At 42.8% G+C, this 21,810-nt stretch overlaps 2 protein-coding genes across 2 annotated transcripts in view; both read right to left on the reverse strand.

Moving 5' to 3' along the window:
- Nucleotides 1-407: 407 nt before the first annotated feature.
- Nucleotides 408-4,974, reverse strand: T265_00317 (hypothetical protein; the record flags this gene model as incomplete). The annotated part of the gene is made up of 5 exons (XM_009164062.1): nt 408-445; nt 854-1,022; nt 1,226-1,357; nt 1,426-1,557; nt 4,915-4,974. The coding sequence occupies 5 exons, from the start codon at nt 4,972-4,974 to the stop codon at nt 408-410; spliced, it is 531 nt and encodes a 176-aa protein (XP_009162326.1).
- Nucleotides 4,975-16,641: 11,667 nt separating this feature from the next.
- Nucleotides 16,642-21,810, reverse strand: part of T265_00318 (hypothetical protein) — a gene marked incomplete at both ends in the record, with an annotated part of 111,270 nt that continues 106,101 nt past the window's right edge. Inside the window, 2 exons of the mRNA XM_009164063.1 lie at nt 16,642-17,003; nt 20,697-20,848. Coding sequence (XP_009162327.1) covers nt 16,839-17,003; nt 20,697-20,848 — 317 coding nt within the window. The remainder of the gene's footprint in view (nt 17,004-20,696; nt 20,849-21,810) is intronic.

Genomic DNA, 21,810 nt, shown 5'->3' on the forward strand with positions numbered 1-21,810 from the left:
ATTCGATGGTTTGTGTGTGAGCACCAGTCGTTTGAACCGCAAAGTTTTCGGTATGATTAACCGTTTCATGAGTATAATTCATGTCAATCATCATTTCACTTCCTTGTTATGATACCCACATGTCGGAGATGATGATTGAGCCGGGAGCGATGCAGCAATAAATGAACAGAATTACTGTCCCAAACTCCATTCTAGACTGCTCTAGCCAAGTTGCCTTTCGAAGACCGATTTCTTGTCGACACTGTCGGACATTACACCTCTACTTGTCAGGAACAGTTGAAAATGTCATTTGGTGACCGCTGTTGCATAAACGTTGCTGATGGATCACTCCGTGGCTTTCCAAAAGCGTACTGCCGTCTCGTTGTCATGAACGAGAGTTGAAAGCGTCAGAAAGTTCATTTAAGGTTTTACGTCCGAAGAGAAGAGAGAATCGCACAAAATGAGCCTAGATGCGAATGAGGAATTGGTTTCATCAAAAATAGGTACATTAAATTGGAGCTGACAAAAAGTAAAGTGAGTCAACTTCTCGCACATGCACTTTTGCATTAGTGTGTGCGTGTGTGGGTGTATCTGGGAAATATCCCTTTAGTCTTACTGAAGCCCTAAAAATGCATGGACCTAACTATCAGGTGTCTCAGTTGAGGTGCTAACCGATAAGGACTCTTGAAAATCTGTCTAAGATGGTTTGGTCTGAAGATAAGTGGTTAAGCTGCACCGGTTTCAGTTAGCGGTCGGTGTACATCAATTGGTCTAGACTGATGCCGTTGGGGTGGTGTTGACTTCAGTTCCATGAAAATAGATCTTTCGAATATACACTCATTTGCAAACTAATTTGGTTTTTCGAGAGACTCACCTGAAACCAAGCTGAATCTCATGGTTTTTATGTTTCCAGGCGACCAAATGTGCTGCACCAGGCTCTCTCTTGTTTCAGTCGCTACGATATTCGAGATATCGCGATATATATATGTAAGTAGTCTCAAACTGTTGCTTTGGCCATGTGTTATTCTGAACTGGCTGGGTTTCTACAGCTGTAATCGCGAATTGAGAAGTGCCAAACTGGGGCTGACTGAGGTTGAAGCGAGATTTCAGGAACAAATCGAGGAGAATTCACTCCAAAACGAAGATTCTCTATGCCGGCATCACCGATAAAGTGCAGACTTCCAGCCTTTCAGCTTCGGGCATTCATCCGTGCTTGGAGTAAATATGAGTTTCAGAGCCATCTGACTATGAAACTTCGAAGATGGTGGCCCTTGTCCACTACGTTCGTTTCCATAGACACTACCCATGTAACGGTGATACCACTGATGGGGATGTATGCGAGTAGTATGCTTTCTTCTTGTAAATTCGCTTTATGTCTCTTGAAAAGCGAAATCTATTGCGGCACTTGTGGAGTCGCTTTGTAGCATTTGCTTAGATTTGAGTAACAGTCAATGAATATTCAGGAAAGTTCAGGCAGACGCGTTGAAGAGAAGATCGATGTTCAGTTTTTGTAAATAAGATGCATATGAGAGTTTTGCTTCCCTGTCCAATGGTCTGTAACTGGTCAGTTGGCGTTTCCTAATAAACAACTTCGCAACGAATTCCTCCTTCCTTTCATCCGTACTTCCTCCACTAGTTTAAGCTAACCGGGGCCATGCGCAAGAGCAGAACTGTTCAAACAACAGTGATGTGTGTACGAATCCTACAAAATTAGAAGTTTTTTGTATTGCCCCTAGTTTCCTGGGATCGGCTGGAGTGGGAATGACCCTTTTATATTCAGGACAGTCTTCTGTCATATCCATGGACTATTTAGTTTCAGCCTCACCAAGCAGAATCTATTTGTATCATTTGATGAGAACGAAGTCCCTAGCCTTGTTATTTGGTAAAAATCCAATGTTAGTTCCATACAGATGGCCATCTTCCTCAGTTTCGTCTACTCATGTTGACTGGTATAAATGCAACTTGTTATGACTACGGAGAATCGCAAAGCATTTGGTTACCTAGTATAGAGCTCGAAAATGGGTTGTTTAACCGAATTTCCAGTAAAAATACTGGTTATGAAAAGAGATGACCACGGTTTGTTTATCACGAAGTTCCACGGTCAAATCAACCGCAATTTCATTGTTTCCTTTGTGTATTCTGGCTCTTGTACTCAAAGTCTACGACAGATATGGATGAATGCCTATGGAAATCAGGAGCTCAGAATTTGACTGCCACCCACCGCCCTTTTTTTTAACATTCTGCATAAATAATGCAGACAGTTCGCTTAGTTACTGCTGCCACTCTTTCTTACAAGTTCAGTACACGACGGTAGGGTATCTAGGTGCATGCCAGCGGTAAACATTAGATCGATATGTTTGTGCATGCCACTGTGTGATAACGGGCATGGTTACTCTATAGCCCATTCGTTTATTGGGTTTCCAGGTTAATGCAGTTGGTGCAGTCTGCTTCACCAGCGACTGGGCTGTCACAGTGAATTTGAAATGGTGAATCAGAACCTCGTTGTCACAATGCTTCTCGTCAACTGCACACTTCACTATCTCCCGAAAGGGCTAACAGCTTGGAGGAAGGGCATTTGGTTTCACCTGGTGAATAACCTTTCCCAAGAAAAGACACGGGGTATCACGTCATGTCCAGAAGAAAGGTTAGTTTGAACTCTCACTTGCAGTGTGCATCTGTCGAAGTGTCTTTGTGCGGTACGAACCAATGAAAATCTCTGCAGGAAGTGTAGTAACTGAAGAGAGCAGTGCACCGGCTTGCAGTATCACCGCATTTTTATTATTGTTTATAGTTCACAGGTGAGACGAGCGTGTACTTTGGGGTATTAAAAATGGCCGTTTCTCTACCATTTGATGGCTGACAGTATGCTTGTCGCCGTAAGTGAATAGATGAATAAACGAACCCAGTTAAACGGAAATAAATGGCTTCGAGGAGCGGTCATCACGTTATTTTCCGTTGACTTGGTCTGTTTTTAGATAAAAATACTATGAGTGTTATTCTGTCTGCTTGCGTCGCTTGTTTTGTGAAAAGGGAGAAACCACGAATGGGTCACCTGCCAAATTGCAGCCGTAAAAAACTTGAAAATGTGACGCAAAGCTCAGCGGAATGGACGAAACACCAAACGAATGCTTGTTCATTCCACCGTTAAATGAAAAGTGTGCATGGTTGATCCGGCCAGGCACATCATGAAGCAAGACAAATTTTCTGTAAAAGTGTGGGGTAGAGAACTCGCACGATGGGAAATCGGTTTCGTTTGGACTACCAGTATAACTGGTTACGCGAATTCCGGACAATACCATTGAGAATAACATAATTGTGAGACAAATAAAATAGGATCAAAGATCATTCGTTCTGCTAAAAATACCCAAATGGACCTGCGTTCGCTTCAGACGTTCATTTTACTTGAATTATAATAATGTTGAGCATGAGTAGGTTTAAAATGATGATAGCCCTCTGTACAACAACTCAAAATAAGGAAATTTCTTGAAGGTTATCTCTCGGATAGTTTGTACTTTTAGTTTTGAACAGGAATGCTTTCCTGATAAGTTAGTGCGATGGTTTCTGAATAGGTGGTATTGCGTAGTGTGCGTGTGCCAGCTGCTCAGGTGGATGTTTGTCTGGACTTCGCTCTTGTTCATCGGGTTAAGGTGGTTTAATATGAATAAATCCCCTTTTTTACCAGTTGCATTTTTCAGAGAACGATATGGGTTCTGAACCGTAGTTCAGAATGTCTTTTCGGTACTTCCAATATGAAGATAGACTAAAATGATGGATACGACAATCGATCAATCACTCAGAGTTCAGTGGGACAGCTAACCATACGCAAGCATTAAAATATTACCTGTTATCATTGCTTTAGCCTTTTGTACTTTGCAGTGCAAGAGGTCATATCGGTACGGCCAAGTGCTCTGCTATGAATGCCTGAAATAAAAAAACTGCGGTGAGAAAAAGAAGCATAGGCTAACATGGGTCGAAGCATGCACAAGTCATAGCAAGGGTTTAACAAACCTGCTTTCATAATTTGCAATAACTGCATCATAAACACCTTTGCCGCTTTATACAACGAAGTAGCTGCGCATCTTCTTCAAAAAGGCCAGGAAAGGCATACGTTATTACATAGCTTAAATACAGATGAAGGATCACCAAAGTGGGGTATTCTAACGTAGCGTTCTTCTCAAGTCGGTTGAGCAACACTCTTGCAGTTTTCAGCTTTAATTTTATCACCTTGGCTTTCCGCATCCCATATTTCAGCGAGCTGTCCTCGGTCTTCTTGGGTGCGATGCAAAAAACGTTAATAATAAAATAACCGTATATTCAATTTTAAGATGTCAAATGCATATTGTTTCACAGGACATTAGTGTAGCGCCTCCGATCTGTACGCGCGATCTTAACGATCAGAAGACTACAGAACACTTGGGGTGTTTTGTGTAGTATTTCGTTGTTGAGTGGGATACAAACAGACAACGAACCTATACTTCCCGCATCGTTAGGGTACGGCAGGAAACACATATCAAACAACAAAGCGGAAAAATTCGTCGCTCACATATTGGAAGGAAGGACAATTGACGGGTCCCACAAAATTGATAGTCACACCTAGAGAGGGCACGTGGATGTTCGGCCAACAATGTTGAGACAGATGGGGTCAGAAATGAGGGACACACACCAGTTTTCACGCTACCACGAGGAACAAAAGCTGTGATGGGAAGCCCAATTAGGAAGTGAGCATAGATGCAGTTAGTCACGAGTGGACAGGCATGAATGCGCAAAGAACCAGGCGACAATACATAAGAAGTCTTGAAAGGTCACGGGTGAACAAGAAAGGGTTATTTGGCGAAAATCGGGAGAGGACATGGGTTGGTGAAAGGTCTGAGGAGTTTACCGCCCTCGTCAACGCAGTGCTCCCGTGGTTGGTGAAGACAGTGTGGGATAGCCCACCATGGATTCGGCCCTATTTATGAGCTCATTAGTTCTGCTTTCTTCGGTTCCATTTCTCATTTGATCACATGACTGAACAAACCCGGGGATAAACACTCATGCTCTTTGGTCAGTGTGTAGTCTGTAGCCGGATCTTTTCCAGATAAGCCCCGCCAAAAAATTAACTCCCGCCACCCAAAAAAGATTAGAATAAAGAGGATATGAAATTTGTATTTTTATTTTGCGTTGAAGAGGGTGAAATTAGGACATGCGATTAATAATTTGCATGAGAAGATCCGTTTTTCCGTACCTTTACCTCCAAACGAACTCACGCAAGTAGCTGTCCATCAAACCTCGGTGTGTGCCGCGTTGGTGTTTTTTCTGCATCTTGTAGACGTGCCAAAGAGATTCGATGGTTTGTGTGTGAGCACCAGTCGTTTGAACCGCAAAGTTTTCGGTATGATTAACCGTTTCATGAGTATAATTCATGTCAATCATCATTTCACTTCCTTGTTATGATACCCACATGTCGGAGATGATGATTGAGCCGGGAGCGATGCAGCAATAAATGAACAGAATTACTGTCCCAAACTCCATTCTAGACTGCTCTAGCCAAGTTGCCTTTCGAAGACCGATTTCTTGTCGACACTGTCGGACATTACACCTCTACTTGTCAGGAACAGTTGAAAATGTCATTTGGTGACCGCTGTTGCATAAACGTTGCTGATGGATCACTCCGTGGCTTTCCAAAAGCGTACTGCCGTCTCGTTGTCATGAACGAGAGTTGAAAGCGTCAGAAAGTTCATTTAAGGTTTTACGTCCGAAGAGAGAAAATTTTCGCACAAAATGAGCCTAGATGCGAATGAGGAATTGGTTTCATCAAAAATAGGTACATTAAATTGGAGCTGACAAAAAGTGGCGGGAGTCAACTTCTCGCACATGCACTTTTGCATTAGTGTGTGCGTGTGTGGGTGTATCTGGGAAATATCCCTTTAGTCTTACTGAAGCCCTAAAAATGCATGGACCTAACTATCAGGTGTCTCAGTTGAGGTGCTAACCGATAAGGACTCTTGAAAATCTGTCTAAGATGGTTTGGTCTGAAGATAAGTGGTTAAGCTGCACCGGTTTCAGTTAGCGGTCGGTGTACATCAATTGGTCTAGACTGATGCCGTTGGGGTGGTGTTGACTTCAGTTCCATGAAAATAGATCTTTCGAATATACACTCATTTGCAAACTAATTTGGTTTTTCGAGAGACTCACCTGAAACCAAGCTGAATCTCATGGTTTTTATGTTTCCAGGCGACCAAATGTGCTGCACCAGGCTCTCTCTTGTTTCAGTCGCTACGATATTCGAGATATCGCGATATATATATCATATATATGTATACATATGTATATAAGTATATATGCATATATATATATATCATAAATCATATGGGCTATCTTCCGCGAATCCGTCAACTAAACATCTAGTCAATGTCAAACAGCATGTTCGACAAATGCACTCAATTACACGCTAATTTGATTTTATGGCAGGCTCAGCTAAATCCTTGCTGAGTCTTTCTCTTATGATATTTTTCAATCGGACGTGCCACATAAAGGCCGCCTCACGTTTCAGTTGGCACGACATTCGAGATATCGAAGTATATTTTCTTGAAGAATGCTACTATTAAGTTTTATAAAAATGCTTCGACAGGCTACTACCACTTTCATACTTCTTGGGGCTCATCAGGTAGGTGCAGACCCCAAGTTTCCGTCAACCTTATGTTCCACTTGAACCCAAAGTTTGTCGAATTCGGTACACTTTGGATTCATGTAGAACAAGAAGACGACGGAAAATTGGGGTCTTCGCCCACCCGATGAGCCCCAAGAAGTGCGAGATCGGTCGTGGGCTGTCAAGTCTTTTCTGCAACCTTGTAAGTAATCTTCTTCGATTAAATCATATACTATTATTTTATGGTCGGAGCACAAACGGCTTTATATCCCATGATGCACGAAATGTCAATCTTGTTTTTCGTCGCCCGTGTTTTCAACATACGACAATTCAATTTCCAGTGTGTGAATCAAGGCTTTTATAATACGTAAAGGACCCCTAAAACATCAAGTTGGGCGTCGCCAGTATGCGAGGGATATTATGGCCACTTGATGGTCCGGTTAGCAACTGCTTCTGAGGTCTGCTAGACACGTGCAGTGTTTACGGATTCCAAAACTGGAACTTCCACGCTAGTGGTTAGAAGACAGTTATGGGGTGTTGAGGTTCCCGATACGGAACTTTGAGTGACGCGCAGGTTCAACAATCCCGAATATCAAAAGGAACAACTGGGTTCGTAATTCTACGGTACTATTTACACAAGGGTAAGCAAATGTGCACAATAAATCTCAATTGTTCACGTGTCAACAAGTTCACAGGTTTCTCAGTGGCTGGCACAGTACAGTGTCAACGTCCGCAGTCCAAACAATGGCGAGCGGAATGATGGCTCAGTAGCGTGGGTTGCGGTCGTCCCTTCCGACGACGGTCTCGTGGTTCTCATTGGACGTGCGATCACACGGAACTCATGAGGAAACAAACCAAGGCAGACTCAGATAACGGGACATGGACGCGTGTGGGTAAGTAGGTCAGCAGCGCACATTCACACACAGACACACATGCCAACACACGCGTGTCGGAAAGGACGGCCTCTGTTGCAAGATGAGTGGCCGCATGGACAAGCAAAACAACTGGACATCAAAAGTACATGGGCGGACTAAACAAATGAATCGGGGAATTACCATAAAGTCAAGTTGGATTCAACATGGGGCTTAAACCTTTTCGTGTAAACCCTGTTGACTGCGGTTTAACCGGTATGTCCTTTGCGTCTGCGGGGGTGTCGGGACAAGCATTGGATATCCCAAACACAAAGCTTGGCTGCTTTAAATCTCAGTGAGCATTCTCTTGGCCAGTGTCTCTTGGTAAGGCCCCGCCGCCAGCACCTCCAACTTACCTCAAACTGTTTACAAGAATCTGAGTTTCTAAGATTCGCGGGTAACCATATAACGTGTACTTCGTAGATATCAATGTTTCTCAATTCATCTATTACTGTCAGATAATTCCAGAAAGTGCCCCGGGCCCATTCACGCTTGAAAAACACGAACATGGGAGACAGCCTGTTTCACTGGGTTGCACATGGGACAGCTTCAGGTTAGTAGTTGATCTTATATTGTTCTACGTGAGAAAATGAATGAACACGCTCATATTGTGTAAATGTCAGAAAGCTAAACCATGCAGGAAAATCTGAATGCTTCAGGTGACTGGAAAATGAATGAACACGCTCATATTGTGTAAATGTCAGAAAGCTAAACCATGCAGGAAAATCTGAATGCTTCAGGTGACTGGAAAATGAATGAACACGCTCATATTGTGTAAATGTCAGAAAGCTAAACCATGCAGGAAAATCTGAATGCTTCAGGTGACTGGAAAATGAATGAACACGCTCATATTGTGTAAATGTCAGAAAGCTAAACCATGCAGGAAAATCTGAATGCTTCAGGTGACTGGAAAATGAATGAACACGCTCATATTGTGTAAATGTCAGAAAGCTAAACCATGCAGGAAAATTATGGTTTATTCCGGTCTCAGAACAATCTATGATTATGATTTTCTTATGAAGACGAAGGCGAGTAGTTTTACATGGAAACTCTCTGATTCGCGCTTCTCAGTTTACGACGCCATCGTTTTCCTCCCGGTATGTGTGCTGGACAGGCACCCAAGGCTTCAAAACCACTTGATAGAATCTGAAACATAATAACTGGTTTGACACACGTCCTTTGGATGGATAGGATGGAATCGCCCTGGCTGCATCATATGATCTGAAGAAAGAAATTCTGCAAAACGCAAGAAACAAGCAAGGAGTTAGTTACAAGATTTTACCGCTGACATTTTGCTATTCGTGGTGTTGTTGATGACGAAGGCAAACTGAAAATGCTTTCGACGCAAGTAATCATTGATTGCGACCGGGATTATGTCCATATTACGTCATAATTCTATCTTCCCTCCTAAACTTTTCGTTCCTTGTATGGGAACAACTTAACCGCGTTCGACTATCGACTTTCCAATCCCGCTGTTTACACCCGTTCCGATTTCAATGTACAGTCCACAGTGAAATGAAATGAAATTAGACTAAATCGATTTTCACGAAATTCAGTCCACTGTTTAGGCAAACGTCGGTTGCAAACAACCATATATTTAAGTGATGTTGGCAACTTGTCGAAATAATACAGTTCCGGTGTGTCCACTGGTTGTTGATCAGGTGACCTGATCTGTTGGCCGAACTTCGAATCTAGATACAGATGCGGTCTGTTGCGATTCGTTCCTGTGCCATGCCGTACTATTTTCGGGACAGCTAACCTGCCAGTCACAAAGAGACCCATGTGTTTCGATTCCAAATCTTAACTTCACTCTTGATATTTTCTCGTATGTACTGTATCAGATGATAGAACTGTAGTCGTTTTCTCGTTGAATTCCATAAACCATATTCTCCGGCAGTTTTGTCCGCGGAAATGGATGTCCTCCCATACAAATCATAGTAGATAGTGAATAAGGTTAAATTAAATGTCTCTGCCTAGTGGTCTATATAAAGATATATGAATTGCTGAAATGACGGTATTTTGTGTTCATCTGCCCAAAACTTCTTTGTGTGTGTAATTCTAGTAATTGCAACGTTTGAAGTATACTTTGAAGACTAAAGATTGGGACAAGTTGCATGATCTAGAGGAGAGACGAGGCATAACACAACACAGGGGCCTAAACGCACAGCATCAATGATCCTCCACACGTTTTATTCCTCCCAGGTCGTGTACGTTTCCAAACATCCTAGCCGTCTTCGTGTGAATATGCTGCATTAAAACTGGCGACGATATACCCCAAATCAGTATTGATTTTGTGCGCTTTACAGTATGCTCCTGATGTATCGCAAGTCGCTGCATCAAAACCCACCACCTCTTGTTTTCTGTGGTTATAAACAACCTTTTTTTCTATGGCAACCCCATCCTTCCTGATGCTTCCCAATAAGAATGAACCGTACTCATGTATGCACCTCGTGTGCCAAGTAGAATGACAACATTAAGCAATCTGTGATTTAATGAGGTTATAAGTATGCGTGAGATAGAAAATAGCCAATTGAAGGCAAACACAGGAAAGCACTGTCACAAGCTTCAACCAGTCCTCATTAGTGCGTATCAAACCCAATGGCTGTTGATTTCACATAGACCGCGGAAGACAGATGACCTTTCGCTAGTCGTGTGAACGAGAGTTACCCCGTTGCCGAACGTGACACTCATCGGGAATTAGCGGCTGTACACAATGCATGGTAAGCATCAGCTTGCTGCTTCCTCTGACCTATGCGGAATGGATAAAATAATACGCCGGATTCAAAGTCATGCGGGGCTAGTGGAAGGAATTAAAAACGCAGGAAGCATTGCATTGTGTTTTCGAAGAATATCTGAGTGGATTCGTAAGCACAATGGTCACTTTTCACCACTTTTTTATGTATGTGAATACATAAGTAGAGTGCTCAGTTGGGAAAAAAACCGGGGTTGCTTAGTTGGGAAGGTCAAAGAGATGAACAGGTATTTTATAGTGTGATACCGATACAGCCGAACATATATAACCCAAACAGTTTACTTTGAATGTAGACATGATGGGCGCACATGTGCGGCACACATGTGTGCACGCACGAAAGTTCGTGACATTGGGAATGACGCGAAGGCATCCTAATAGCCAGAGTCCAAAAAGATTACAGTGACAACAAAATTAGTGATCTGATGTGTCAGTCGGAGTAGGGATGACTGTAAGTTATTGCAACACCATGTGTCGATGAGTTTTGTGTTCACTGTGTCCCGATTTGTGTGCATGCGAGTGTGTGTTTGAGGTCCGTGTAGAAAGCGATCACCAGGAGTGGACGATGGTTAATCGACCAAGGAATACGTACCGCACAAGGATGTAGATGGAGCATGCATTCTGTTGAAGCGGGTTGCAGTTAGGCGTAACTTGGTATCTCAATGTCTGAGAGAGCACACCTTTCCATTTGCGAGTCTTAGGTGTAACATCAGAAACCAGCGGAGCAGCTGAAAATCAATGAATTTCTCGAAACTTGAGCGATTGCACCGACAGAATATTGCATCATTTGATTTCGATAGATAGATGGTTTGTGTTCTACATCCGTCATATTTATAACGGTATATTGACACCTGGTGAATTCGTTTACACTGTTGGATGTTCATGTATAGTCGTTCATCACAGACCGGACCGTCGGATTCATGCTGCCTCGATAGTTCAATTGTATACTCTATGGTGTGTACAAGATTGTTCCGGGTGTTCCCAGTCAATGATCTGTTTTACATTCCGATGGGCGGTCCGAGACCAGCGAGCTTTTTCTGCCAACTGGATTGGGTGCATAGCTAGTCGTTTTGGTGAAGTGAATCAATGCTTTATCCAGGTATTACGAAATGGCACGCATCTGACCACCTCTACGAGCCTTGCACAGTTCCGCAGGCCTTAGACCAAAAGGTGACAGTATTAGTTAGATCGCAGTGCGCCACCCGTTGGCGTGCACTATTCGCGTCTTCCATATGATGGTTAACTGCTAATGACATGTGGAACGACTACAGCTTTGAAATGACTTCTGTGCCTACCTGTACTCTGAGCGCTGAGCTGAGTTATGCAGGCAGTGATTGAAGGAGGAATCCTCGGGGTGATTTGCCAGTCGCACTAACCCAATAGATTCCAAGGTATGGGGTGGGTGAATTTCGCATGGTATCTCAAGGAAACTGAGGTGTGGAACTGTCTGAGCCGATTTCGGCCTGCTCGGACTGGTGGTTTTGTGTTGGGAGTGTAAATGACAGAAGAGTCAACGACATACGCAAACAATGGATTGCGACCGCCAAATAAGTTGGGGGAAAATTCGATGCGTCGAGTGTACTGAATGGAACAGTTGATCACATCGTTGCAGAGTGACCTCAAGGTTAGCAACGCCTACCTAATTCAGATGGACTGCTACGTAGTTCGTTCGGTGGTGTGATATCCACATCCTAGAACCATGGCATTAGCGGAGTACTGGTGCTTTCGATATTAGCTGGATTCGTTTTGAGCACGCTATGTGCTGGTCACTGCTTGATTTCAACTGTCTGCGTCGTTTCGGGCTTCGCTATCGCCCCGATTTCTTGTCGGAATGCAGTACTCATCAGAATACTAGATGCTGTCCGAATTCTAAAGGCTTGTTTCGTCCTTCTTCAAACTCATCAGTGAAGTAGAGTCAGGCTTATGTTCTGCGTGTGTAATAAACTTTACCAAAGTGTAGAGCAAGTCAACTTTGTGTTGACAGGCGACTCAACCGAATCTATTCTGATTCGACCACGCATTCTATCAGCGGAATTTGTTCGGCAAATCTTGACGCCTACTTGATGAACTATGAGATACGTCAGTTGGTATATTTCAAGGCCATAGAGCTGACTCGGTCTAAGCAATGTTTCGCGCATGGCAGTATCTGCCGATTTTTTGAAGTGCAATATCAGTGCTTTCATTTTATCGCGAAGTTCAGCTGAATTTCGATTTTGATCCCTATGTAATTTGATGAATTATGTATCCCAAGTTCATTCATTTTAGTATATAGGGGACCAGTGTTAACAAATTCCCTTACTTCGTACGGTTGTATCCCTCTGACTCAGCCGAATGAGGAACCATTCGGGATTAAACTTCCTCTGTGGTTTTCTTGCCATCAGTACTCTAGGTTTCTCGACTCTGCATTGTGTACCGTTTCCCAATCTGATTGGAATAACAGCGTAAAATGTCCAGTTACAGTTCTCCAGTCGTGCTTGTGTCCAGTAGTTCCCATTCGTCGGATCCGGTCGGTGTGGTTTGAACACACCACTAACTCAATCTGATTCATCTTGATCAAAATTATTCCCCATAATGGATGGAACATGATCCAAATCGAGTTGGAAATCCATTCGACAGCTGAAAAGTCACCACGAATTATCGTCCCGAATGGGCTAACGATGGAATGGTGTTTTTGTTCTCTGGAAAACCGACTAATCTGATCGAAGTCACTCTGCTAGTTTCGATCATTGGGAATTGATGGGGCGGATTGCCCTGCGCGAACCCTGCCCCATGTGATGTTGGAAAGTTTTTGTTTGATTAAACAAGAACGGCGAAGTTCTTGGGAACACCATTCGCCCTACTGACCAAAATTGATTGAAGTGAACAATGAACGAGAAGTGTTTCGGATATCTGGTCAAGCTCAATTTAGGTAATGTGGGCAGATACACTCATTTGCATATCAGTTTGGTTTTGACAGGACTTTGACCAGGAACCCAACTGAATCTCTCGTTTATGCTGTTTTTATGCAACCTCATGGGGAGTGCATTACGAATTAATGTGGACCTATCAGTGGCATTACATATTCACGGTAGTGTGGGAGGATATTTGTCGATATTCCACTAAAAATCGGGCAATATGCTCCGGAGAACTCTTTAATTTTTGTCGAAATCCACTGACTCGGGTCCATTCATAGCGAACAGCCTTGAGTTCAGAATACCTTACAATGCCTATTTCCGTTAATCCCATCGGTTCTAAGACGGTGCTTTTTGAATTCAAGCAATGTGCGTAATTTCACGTGTTTTTTCTTTGAATGTCATGTGCTAAATTAGCTTCCAGTTTAATGCAAATGAGGCCCTCTGTGTACGTCACTCTTGAAATGACGCCGACAGAAAAGAAAAATTGATAGTTCGGATCAACCTGTTTGCCGTTGAGTCTAGCAATTCTGCTATGTTTTTCATCTTGATAGACTCTAGTGAGTGTTAGGCCAATGTGGACAAGTTAACCAGACTCCAGTTTGTACCACAGTAACCATTGTCGAATTTCTCAGTCGTTTTATGCTAAAAGACCAAGGGTCTCCTGTCCGTCCTGGGGAATTAACGATCTTCGATTCCATAGTGTGTTCCTCAGGATTCATGATTTATTGAAGTAATGGGTTAGAGTGTCGATTCTCTAACAAAAAAATATGAGCTTTGCATTTCCGGTGGATCAAAGAAATGCTAAGCATCTTGTGATCAATCCAAAATGTACAAGGTTAAATCCCCCTGCTAGAGAAACTGAAACCTTTATTACCTTCAGCAAGCACCATAGCTCATATTCATTCATTTTTTTTACATTCATCTAGTGTACGACAAGGAAGCACCAGTGTTGCACACTGATGTTTTCTGTCAATCATGCTGATGCTGACGATTACATTCACTTTTTGCGATTCTCTCACAGATGTTAACTATAAGTGAATCTTTGTACGGCAAAGTACTTACTGTGAACTCATCCGATATGCTTTAACTATTTCTTTCGTTTCACATGTATCGCTTCGTATCATGCTTAAATTGCGCAGCTAGTTCCCCTTCCTTCAAGATAGGCATTCTTATTGGTCGAAATGAAAGCGAGATTCACCCCCTATTCTATTCTAGCCGAGACGCAGGACACTTTTCTTCAATTAAGAACCCGAAATTCACGGAAAGGCCAACCAAGTAATCCTGTAGCTAATGAGCCTAAGTCCTCCGGAACATCGGAAAGTCTTAGTTTCCTTCAACTGCTACTGTGCCAGATACTCTTTCATTTTCATCCAAATCCTATTTGCTCATGAAGGTATGAAAAATATTGAGTTGTCGAGGACAGTCAGTCTAGTCCACAACTTAATGCGGACACTCAGCAACGCGTCAAATTGGATTATTTTATATCATATTATAGATTCGCCCGCGCTAAAACTCTCCTTAGGTCTATTTGGTCACTGGTTAATCCAGCCTCTCACATACAAGTTATCTTGCTCATAATTTAAAGGATGGTTCCGTGTGGTTTTCGATTTTTTTTTGAAATTATTCAGCCTCGTGAACTTTCAAGCCACAGTAGCTGCAAAACTGAATTGCTTTTGCACCAAAATTAGTAGGTCCGAGAACGACAGTTTTTTCTCTCAAGAAACCGCGTCTCGATAATTTTCAGTGCCCCTTGGTTGGTTTTGCCATTCCACGATAAGCCTTCGTTATACGGTACTGCCTTGGTGTTTTAGTAACCAGACGAGAGCAACAACTATGGTGGTTTGAAATGTTCCCAGTCACTCCTCTAAACTGCCATTCAGTTCGTCTTTGGTTGTAATGCACCTGTTCTCCTAACGGCAAGCGAAGTCAATTTAGGCAATTCCAGGTTTAAAGTATGCTGGGGTTGGCAGTAATTTTACGATTTGATCTCATGAAACAAACTGAAGGAAACTTGTCGGACAAGACTGAAAATAATGTGAGTGCGTGTGACCAAAAACGCGGAATCAGCTGAAACTAATTATTGATGAGAGCACAAAACTTCAGCTTTCGGTGAATGCCATAGTTACTACTGGCTCCGTCGGAGGTTAACTAGGTAAATCTCTGAGATAACAGAAGAATGGCGGCCTTACCACTCAGAACCAATATAAACAGGTCCGAATATTCCCCAGCCAAATGGATTTCCCAAAGCATATGAAACGTGCATCCGGGCGCTAACAGTGTCTCGCCAATGAAACACTGCACAATGGATACTTGACTTAGCTGAAAATTTTAGGTTTTCCACAGTATTACCATCAGTAAAATTAAAGGGACTTAGCGAAATACACTCATTTACAAGCAAACTTGATTTCGCCTGGAACCCAGCTGAGGCTCTCGTTTACTTCGTTTACAAACCAGTGTATTTCGCTAATTTCGTGTAATTTGGTCTCAAGTAGAGCATAAGGTTGACAGAAACTCAGGGACTGCGCCTACCTGATGTGCCTCATAAATGGGGACTCTAGTTATTTATGTGTGTGAGTATAGGATGCGCCTTCTGAGTGGTGGAACCACCAGATTACCCACTCCATGCACTGTTGGTCTCAACTGTCCTGTTGTACTAGCTTGACATAAGTTTGTCATGTCCATACCTTTTTCACTATCCCAAACTGTTCGCCTCCTGTTTTCTCTCGGGTTTAAACTAGATACAGGGACTTCAGGTGGACGCACATGCGGCTTGGCGCAATCCTCGTGTAGCAGTACCTACTTTGTGCGGATGTTCATCGACTTCGTTCGACGTAACAGGTTAATACGGAGACGGACGGTAATGTATTGAGGAAACCCACTGTCCACAGGTTCGCCAAAAAATCTTCGAAGCTCAATACCAGTTTCACCGTTGAGAGTTGTCAAGTGGGCTTCCTTCCCGTGTTTCTGTCTACTTGATGTATTACTTGAAGCTTTATGGGTATTGCAGGATTTTTAAGACCCAGACGTGATAATTATTCATATTTTTTCTCAACAACAGTGCATAATATCCAACACAATGCACAGCCACTTTTGATGACGCAGTCAGTGTAATCACGGAGCTGCGTAACCTAGTTAAAAACGATTCATCATCCTCAGTGCGCAGTAACTTAGCGGTGGGTTTTATTGTTTGTGCGTCGTGAAGTTCCTAGTCCACCGCGCCAAGTTGCTACGAACTGAAGAGATAACGTTTGCATCGAAACTGCTCAGCTCAGCTTAGCTCAGCTCGGAGAATAGAACAATGTCTATCTGTATGAAGTGAGCTACAACACTTTCTGAGATAACCACCGCCCAAGTATTCCGTTCGAATTCCTCGAAAATGCATTCGCTTTCAATGACTTCAGGTGCAAAATATTGATTCATCTCAGCACAAATGCCATAAAACAGAACCCATGAACAACGTAAGAAATAGGTGTGATTTCGGTTGCTTTGTGTTCTTCAGGGTTGAGAGTACATTGCCTGCTAGGGGGATGAATCATTTTAGAAAGCCGATATGAATAAAGTAAACAAAGTCACATGTCAATTCAGAATTGCTTGAGGGCAAGCTTCAGGTGGTGTGGTGGTGCAGGCACAGGCTGGTCAACACCAACGCGTGTTGGTCAGAAAAATGAGAACTGAGGTTATAACAAGCCAAAGCGTTCAAGATGATCCTCAATCAGAAATTTGCGACAAGCATCGAGCACCTTCTTGACGCTGTCTGTGCTGACGGCACATGTGTAGTAGAATAAACAGTGCCGCCGTTTACCCAGCTGGTTTTGTCCACTTGGTTTCTGCTTCGTCAGTTCCTACAACAGATGAATGGAAGCGAACTGCGAGTTGGTATTTAGAAATAGATTAAAAAACAATCAAAACGACTCTGCTTTGTTTAGAAGGTACTGATTTGACATAAATGTTCCCTCCACCTTTTCTAAGGCTTCAAAGCAAAGAAGGATGATGTTTGTCAAGTACATTCATTTGCAAATCAAATTGGTTTTCAGCTAAAGATCAAGGAGCTTTTCCGCCGTTTTACGGGTTATGATCGAGGGAATTAGTATGAAAAAGTTCCCTTTAATCTGCCACGAAAGAACCGCAAAGGCGATGATTTTGAGCAATCTGACAGTGATACAGTTAGCAAACTTGAGCTGCGTGAGGATGATGTCAAGTACATTCATTTGCAAATCAAATTGGTTTTCAGCTAAAGATCAAGGAGCTTTTCCGCCGTTTTACGGGTTATGATCGAGGGAATTAGTATGAAAAAGTTCCCTTTAATCTGCCACGAAAGAACCGCAAAGGCGATGATTTTGAGCAATCTGACAGTGATACAGTTAGCAAACTTGAGCTGCGTGCAGCACATTCAGTATCCATGCCGTGGCGGCTTTGTGGTTTAAATGTTTGGATTGGTAATAACAAAGCATACATCGCTGTGCGGTTCAGGTCGGAGCGTGCGTATTTTCACAAGAAAAGACTGTTCCGTACTTTAGGGTTGTCTTTATTGAGGATTATTATTTCACGTCTTACCCCGATCAGGGGAGAACGGTCTATCTATTCGGTTGGCAGACGGAGCCTACTGGTATGCACACGGAACGGAAGTCTTTCGTTGATGTAGCGTCCGCAGTACTGTTCATGAGACTTGAAGGCGCTGATTAGATTGCTAGCTATGGGGAGACAATCCGATGGTGAACGAGTCTCATGTTCCCTGCTTTAATCATCACACTTACTTGAATTATAACATTAAAGGCAGACGTTCAGTTCATTTGATGTCGTATCTAAGTGGCTTGCTGCAGTCCCAAAAATCACCGCATTTTGAGTCACTATGTTTGCTGAGAAAATTACTCACTCACGGATTTGTAATCACTGCCGTTTCTGTCTTTTGTTTATGAAAACAACATTCCATCAAAGTTGTTTACTCACGAGCGGCAGCTCGACCAATCAAGACCACCGAAAAGCCTTTTATCCAGTCTGTTTGATCATCCACCTTAGTGCCGGCTTAGTGTTGTTCGGCTGTCTTAACTTGTGCTTACGTGTTTTGCTCAACTGTTCGGCTAACAGAGGTAGCTTGTGGTTGCGCATAACATCGTCGTCCGTCACTGTTTAGGGGTAGAACTCTCAGCTCTTTTTAGGTGCACAGAAGCCAAGAACATAGCATGAGAATCGTGCAAGTTCGTTGTTTGGAATTCGAGTGGAGACACTGGGGTGTCATGCTGACGTTCTTAGGTCGAAAACACAAATAATCACCAGATAATGTTTGAAAGAGTTACGGTATTTATCCGTTAGTACAGAAACCCCACCTAAGTTTAGTCTCTGAACCAGACTTTGTTGGTTCAGTAGACATAAACTGACTTATAAACGGTACATTTTTTCGGATGAAAGTCCTGCAGTCAGCCAAATGTTCGTTGATAAGTCATTTCACAAGAACGAAACTGGTCGAGCTGTTGACTTAGAATATAGGATATCAGACATCAAAACGAAATCTTATTTTGGATTAGAATAAAGGGAAAACCACTTGATGATAACCACATGATTTCCGATAAAGTGAATGAATGTACGACATGGCAGATGAGGGATTCACTAAGCGTTGACGATTAGAAAGGAAACCATCTCACCGTAAGAGAGACTGACTCAACGTTACGGCGAAAATAGCACCCAAGTGGTTTCTGTGGGTTTTTCGAATGGTTCAACCACTGGTAGTCGTATACTGCACGAATATGTCGGGATCGATACTGAGGAATAGGTGTATTACTGCAATTGCCATCTGGAAATTCAGATGGTTGATTTCCCGGCTTGTGAGATGGATCGGTCGGAAAATCTTACTCGCTGAGAACAGTCAACTGTTCACTAACATAATTCTTGCTGTCCATTTGAAAGAGCAGATATGCTCCAAGACTATGGAATGAAGATTAGAGTTTGTACATCCAAGCTGTGGACAAATCTAATTGAGGACGTTGGCGAATCCGTTCCCATTGTAATCTGTTATTTCACCCGCTGAGCTGGGCAACTTAGTTGCACAGGCCTCTTCACCAGTTTTAACTGGCATCACCACCCTACGCTGTGTAACTGCATAGCTGGTTTTTGTTTTGTAAGGGATGAGCGGTCCTGCGCTTGCATTTATGTACGTCATTTTGACGCGGGCGACCCTCAATTGTGAGTATTCGTTTGTTTGGGTGGTCGGCTTCGCTGGTCATGCAACCTCAACTGGTGATGACCAGTTTGTTCAACCCGGTGTGTGGACTAATCATCCATAGGATGAGCTGTCAACCGTCCCGCCAACTGCACGTCCAGATGGCCTTAACCCACTGATGACCAACCGAATAGTGCTCATCAAGACAACCAATTGTCCTTCCATGCCACGTAAGCTTTCAGCAACCATCTGACTGACTTTCCGTGGGTCCGTTACTTCGCAGCTGTAGTTTATTTAAAATTACTCATTTTTTGAAGATAACAATAAGGTGCATTGTTGTCATCCCTAACAATTCTTCAGTTCCTCTCCAAACAGAAGAGCTACTCTTTGAACTTTTTTTTAATTTAACGGATGAGATTCGGTTAAAACACCTGTAGCCTCCATTCCGCTTGAAAGACCGTGTTTTGCTGTTTCTATTATGTTATCTGTAAACAGGTTTTCCCGTGTACTGTATTCTACTGTGTATGGGTGATCACTACGTGTGAACAGCATGCCATCCGATTACGAGGAGCCAACTAGCAGTCCGATTAGCTCACAGTTTGACACTTTTCATTCTAGGTGACCCGGTGTTGATTGACTCCTGGAATGACGAAATTTCACGTGGAAAACCAGAGAGATGTTTTTCTTTTCGATCAGGTTTCACACAGTTTATCGGTGGTGAGAAGCTCTTGAAATTTGATCTCGCAACTGAATTCCATGGAAGTTAAAAGGTCGAGGAAAACTGTGTAGCTGATTTATTTCTGCTTAAGACCACTGGCAGTGCGCATTGCATGATTCTTTGTTGAGGTCGACCATTGGTGGAAAAACATAACTATAATTGCGATAGTTGCCATTGCTTTGCTTCTCACGACGGTCATCTAAGGTGATCGATATATCGAGTAAAAAGAACTGCAACTGTCGTGTTTTTCCACTACTAGTCAACTTAAACACGTGTCATGCTATTTTGTATTCATTTTTCAAAATGACACGCTGTCACATGAGCTACCCTCCAACCGTTCTGCGACCATACTTTCAACGTGCACAATCTTTCATTTAGATACCAATATCAATCAGTTTCTTCGACAGGACAACTGATCCTTTTTTTGATTTGACCAACCGGCTATCCATCACCTACTGCTAAACGAAATTTTTTCACCGTTTGGTTTGGTGGCCTGTCAAACCTTGATTTTGGTGCACAGAAACACTCATGACTTTTCCCCACATCTCTGATAATCTCCATATCTGACAACAGCTAATATTTGCCTTTCGATTTTCATACTCAATGGAAATCGATTATTGTACAACTAATCCGACTTAGAATGAAACTGGGCAACGGACCTACCTGGAAAAGGTGTTTGATGTAGCATGCAGTCCGAATGGTCTCACGGTGTGGTGGGCGTAGTTCACGTAGGTCAGTGGATTCCAACCCAGCGAGGCTGTGTGGTTGTCTTTCAATGTACTGTATAGCCCGAGTGAACTCGTATTGTTCTTCAACTTTTGGGAAGAGTGATCAAAGAAAAGATGATGAGGCATTGCCCTCATACTTTAGAATAATACAATCGGACAATAGGAATACATTGTGGTCAAAGATGAAGGGTGAAGCAGAGAAACAACTTTTCTGAAAATTCTAAGTGCTTAGGATAAAACCCGGAACCAACTCTACAAAATACTCACTGATATTTTCACAACAGAAGGTTCTGTCGTCACTAAAATAATCTAAAATGATGTCTATTTACGAGTAACTGCCAACTCTTGTCGGAACATCAAAGATAAGCACTGCTTAAAGGTAAGGCAAGCAGTACACGATTTCTATCCGCCCCGGCGTAGGCAGTCTCGATGTGGGAAGCCACTGACTTTTAAAATGGCTACAAATTTCAACAACTGTTGTGATACAAAGTGCAAATGAGATCAAGCGAGAATCAGTTATTCCTGTTTCAAAGATAATAAAATTAAGCGATATCTCGAATATCGTGTCAACTGAAGCATGAGGCGGCCTGTGTGCAGCACATTCAGTTGTAGAACATCATAAACGAGGGATTCAGTTGAGTCTCTCGTGAAAACCAGATTGATTTGCAAATGAGTGTATTTCTCGAAAACAGTGCAATTTGGGTTCAAGTAGAACATAGAGTTGATGGAAACTCGGGGACTACGCCTATCTGATGAGCCCCAAGAAGGGCGAAACCGGTCGTGGGCTGTCGAAGAGTTTTCAGCAACCATGTGAGTAGTTTCCTTTATGAAAATATACTGCGATATCTCAAATATCGTGCCAACTGAAGCATGAGGCGACCTGTGCGCATCACATTCAGTTGTAGAATATCATAAACGAGAGATTCAATTGAGTCTCTCGCGAAAACCAATCCGATTTGCAAATGAGTGTGTTTCTCGAAAAGTAAGTGTCTTCTATGTACTGACTCAACCTAATTTACTCCGTATGCTTCAGTGAATGGCTAAGCATA

Source organism: Opisthorchis viverrini (assembly GCF_000715545.1).
Source record: "Opisthorchis viverrini unplaced genomic scaffold opera_v5_3, whole genome shotgun sequence".
Lineage (NCBI taxonomy): Eukaryota > Metazoa > Platyhelminthes > Trematoda > Opisthorchiida > Opisthorchiidae > Opisthorchis > Opisthorchis viverrini.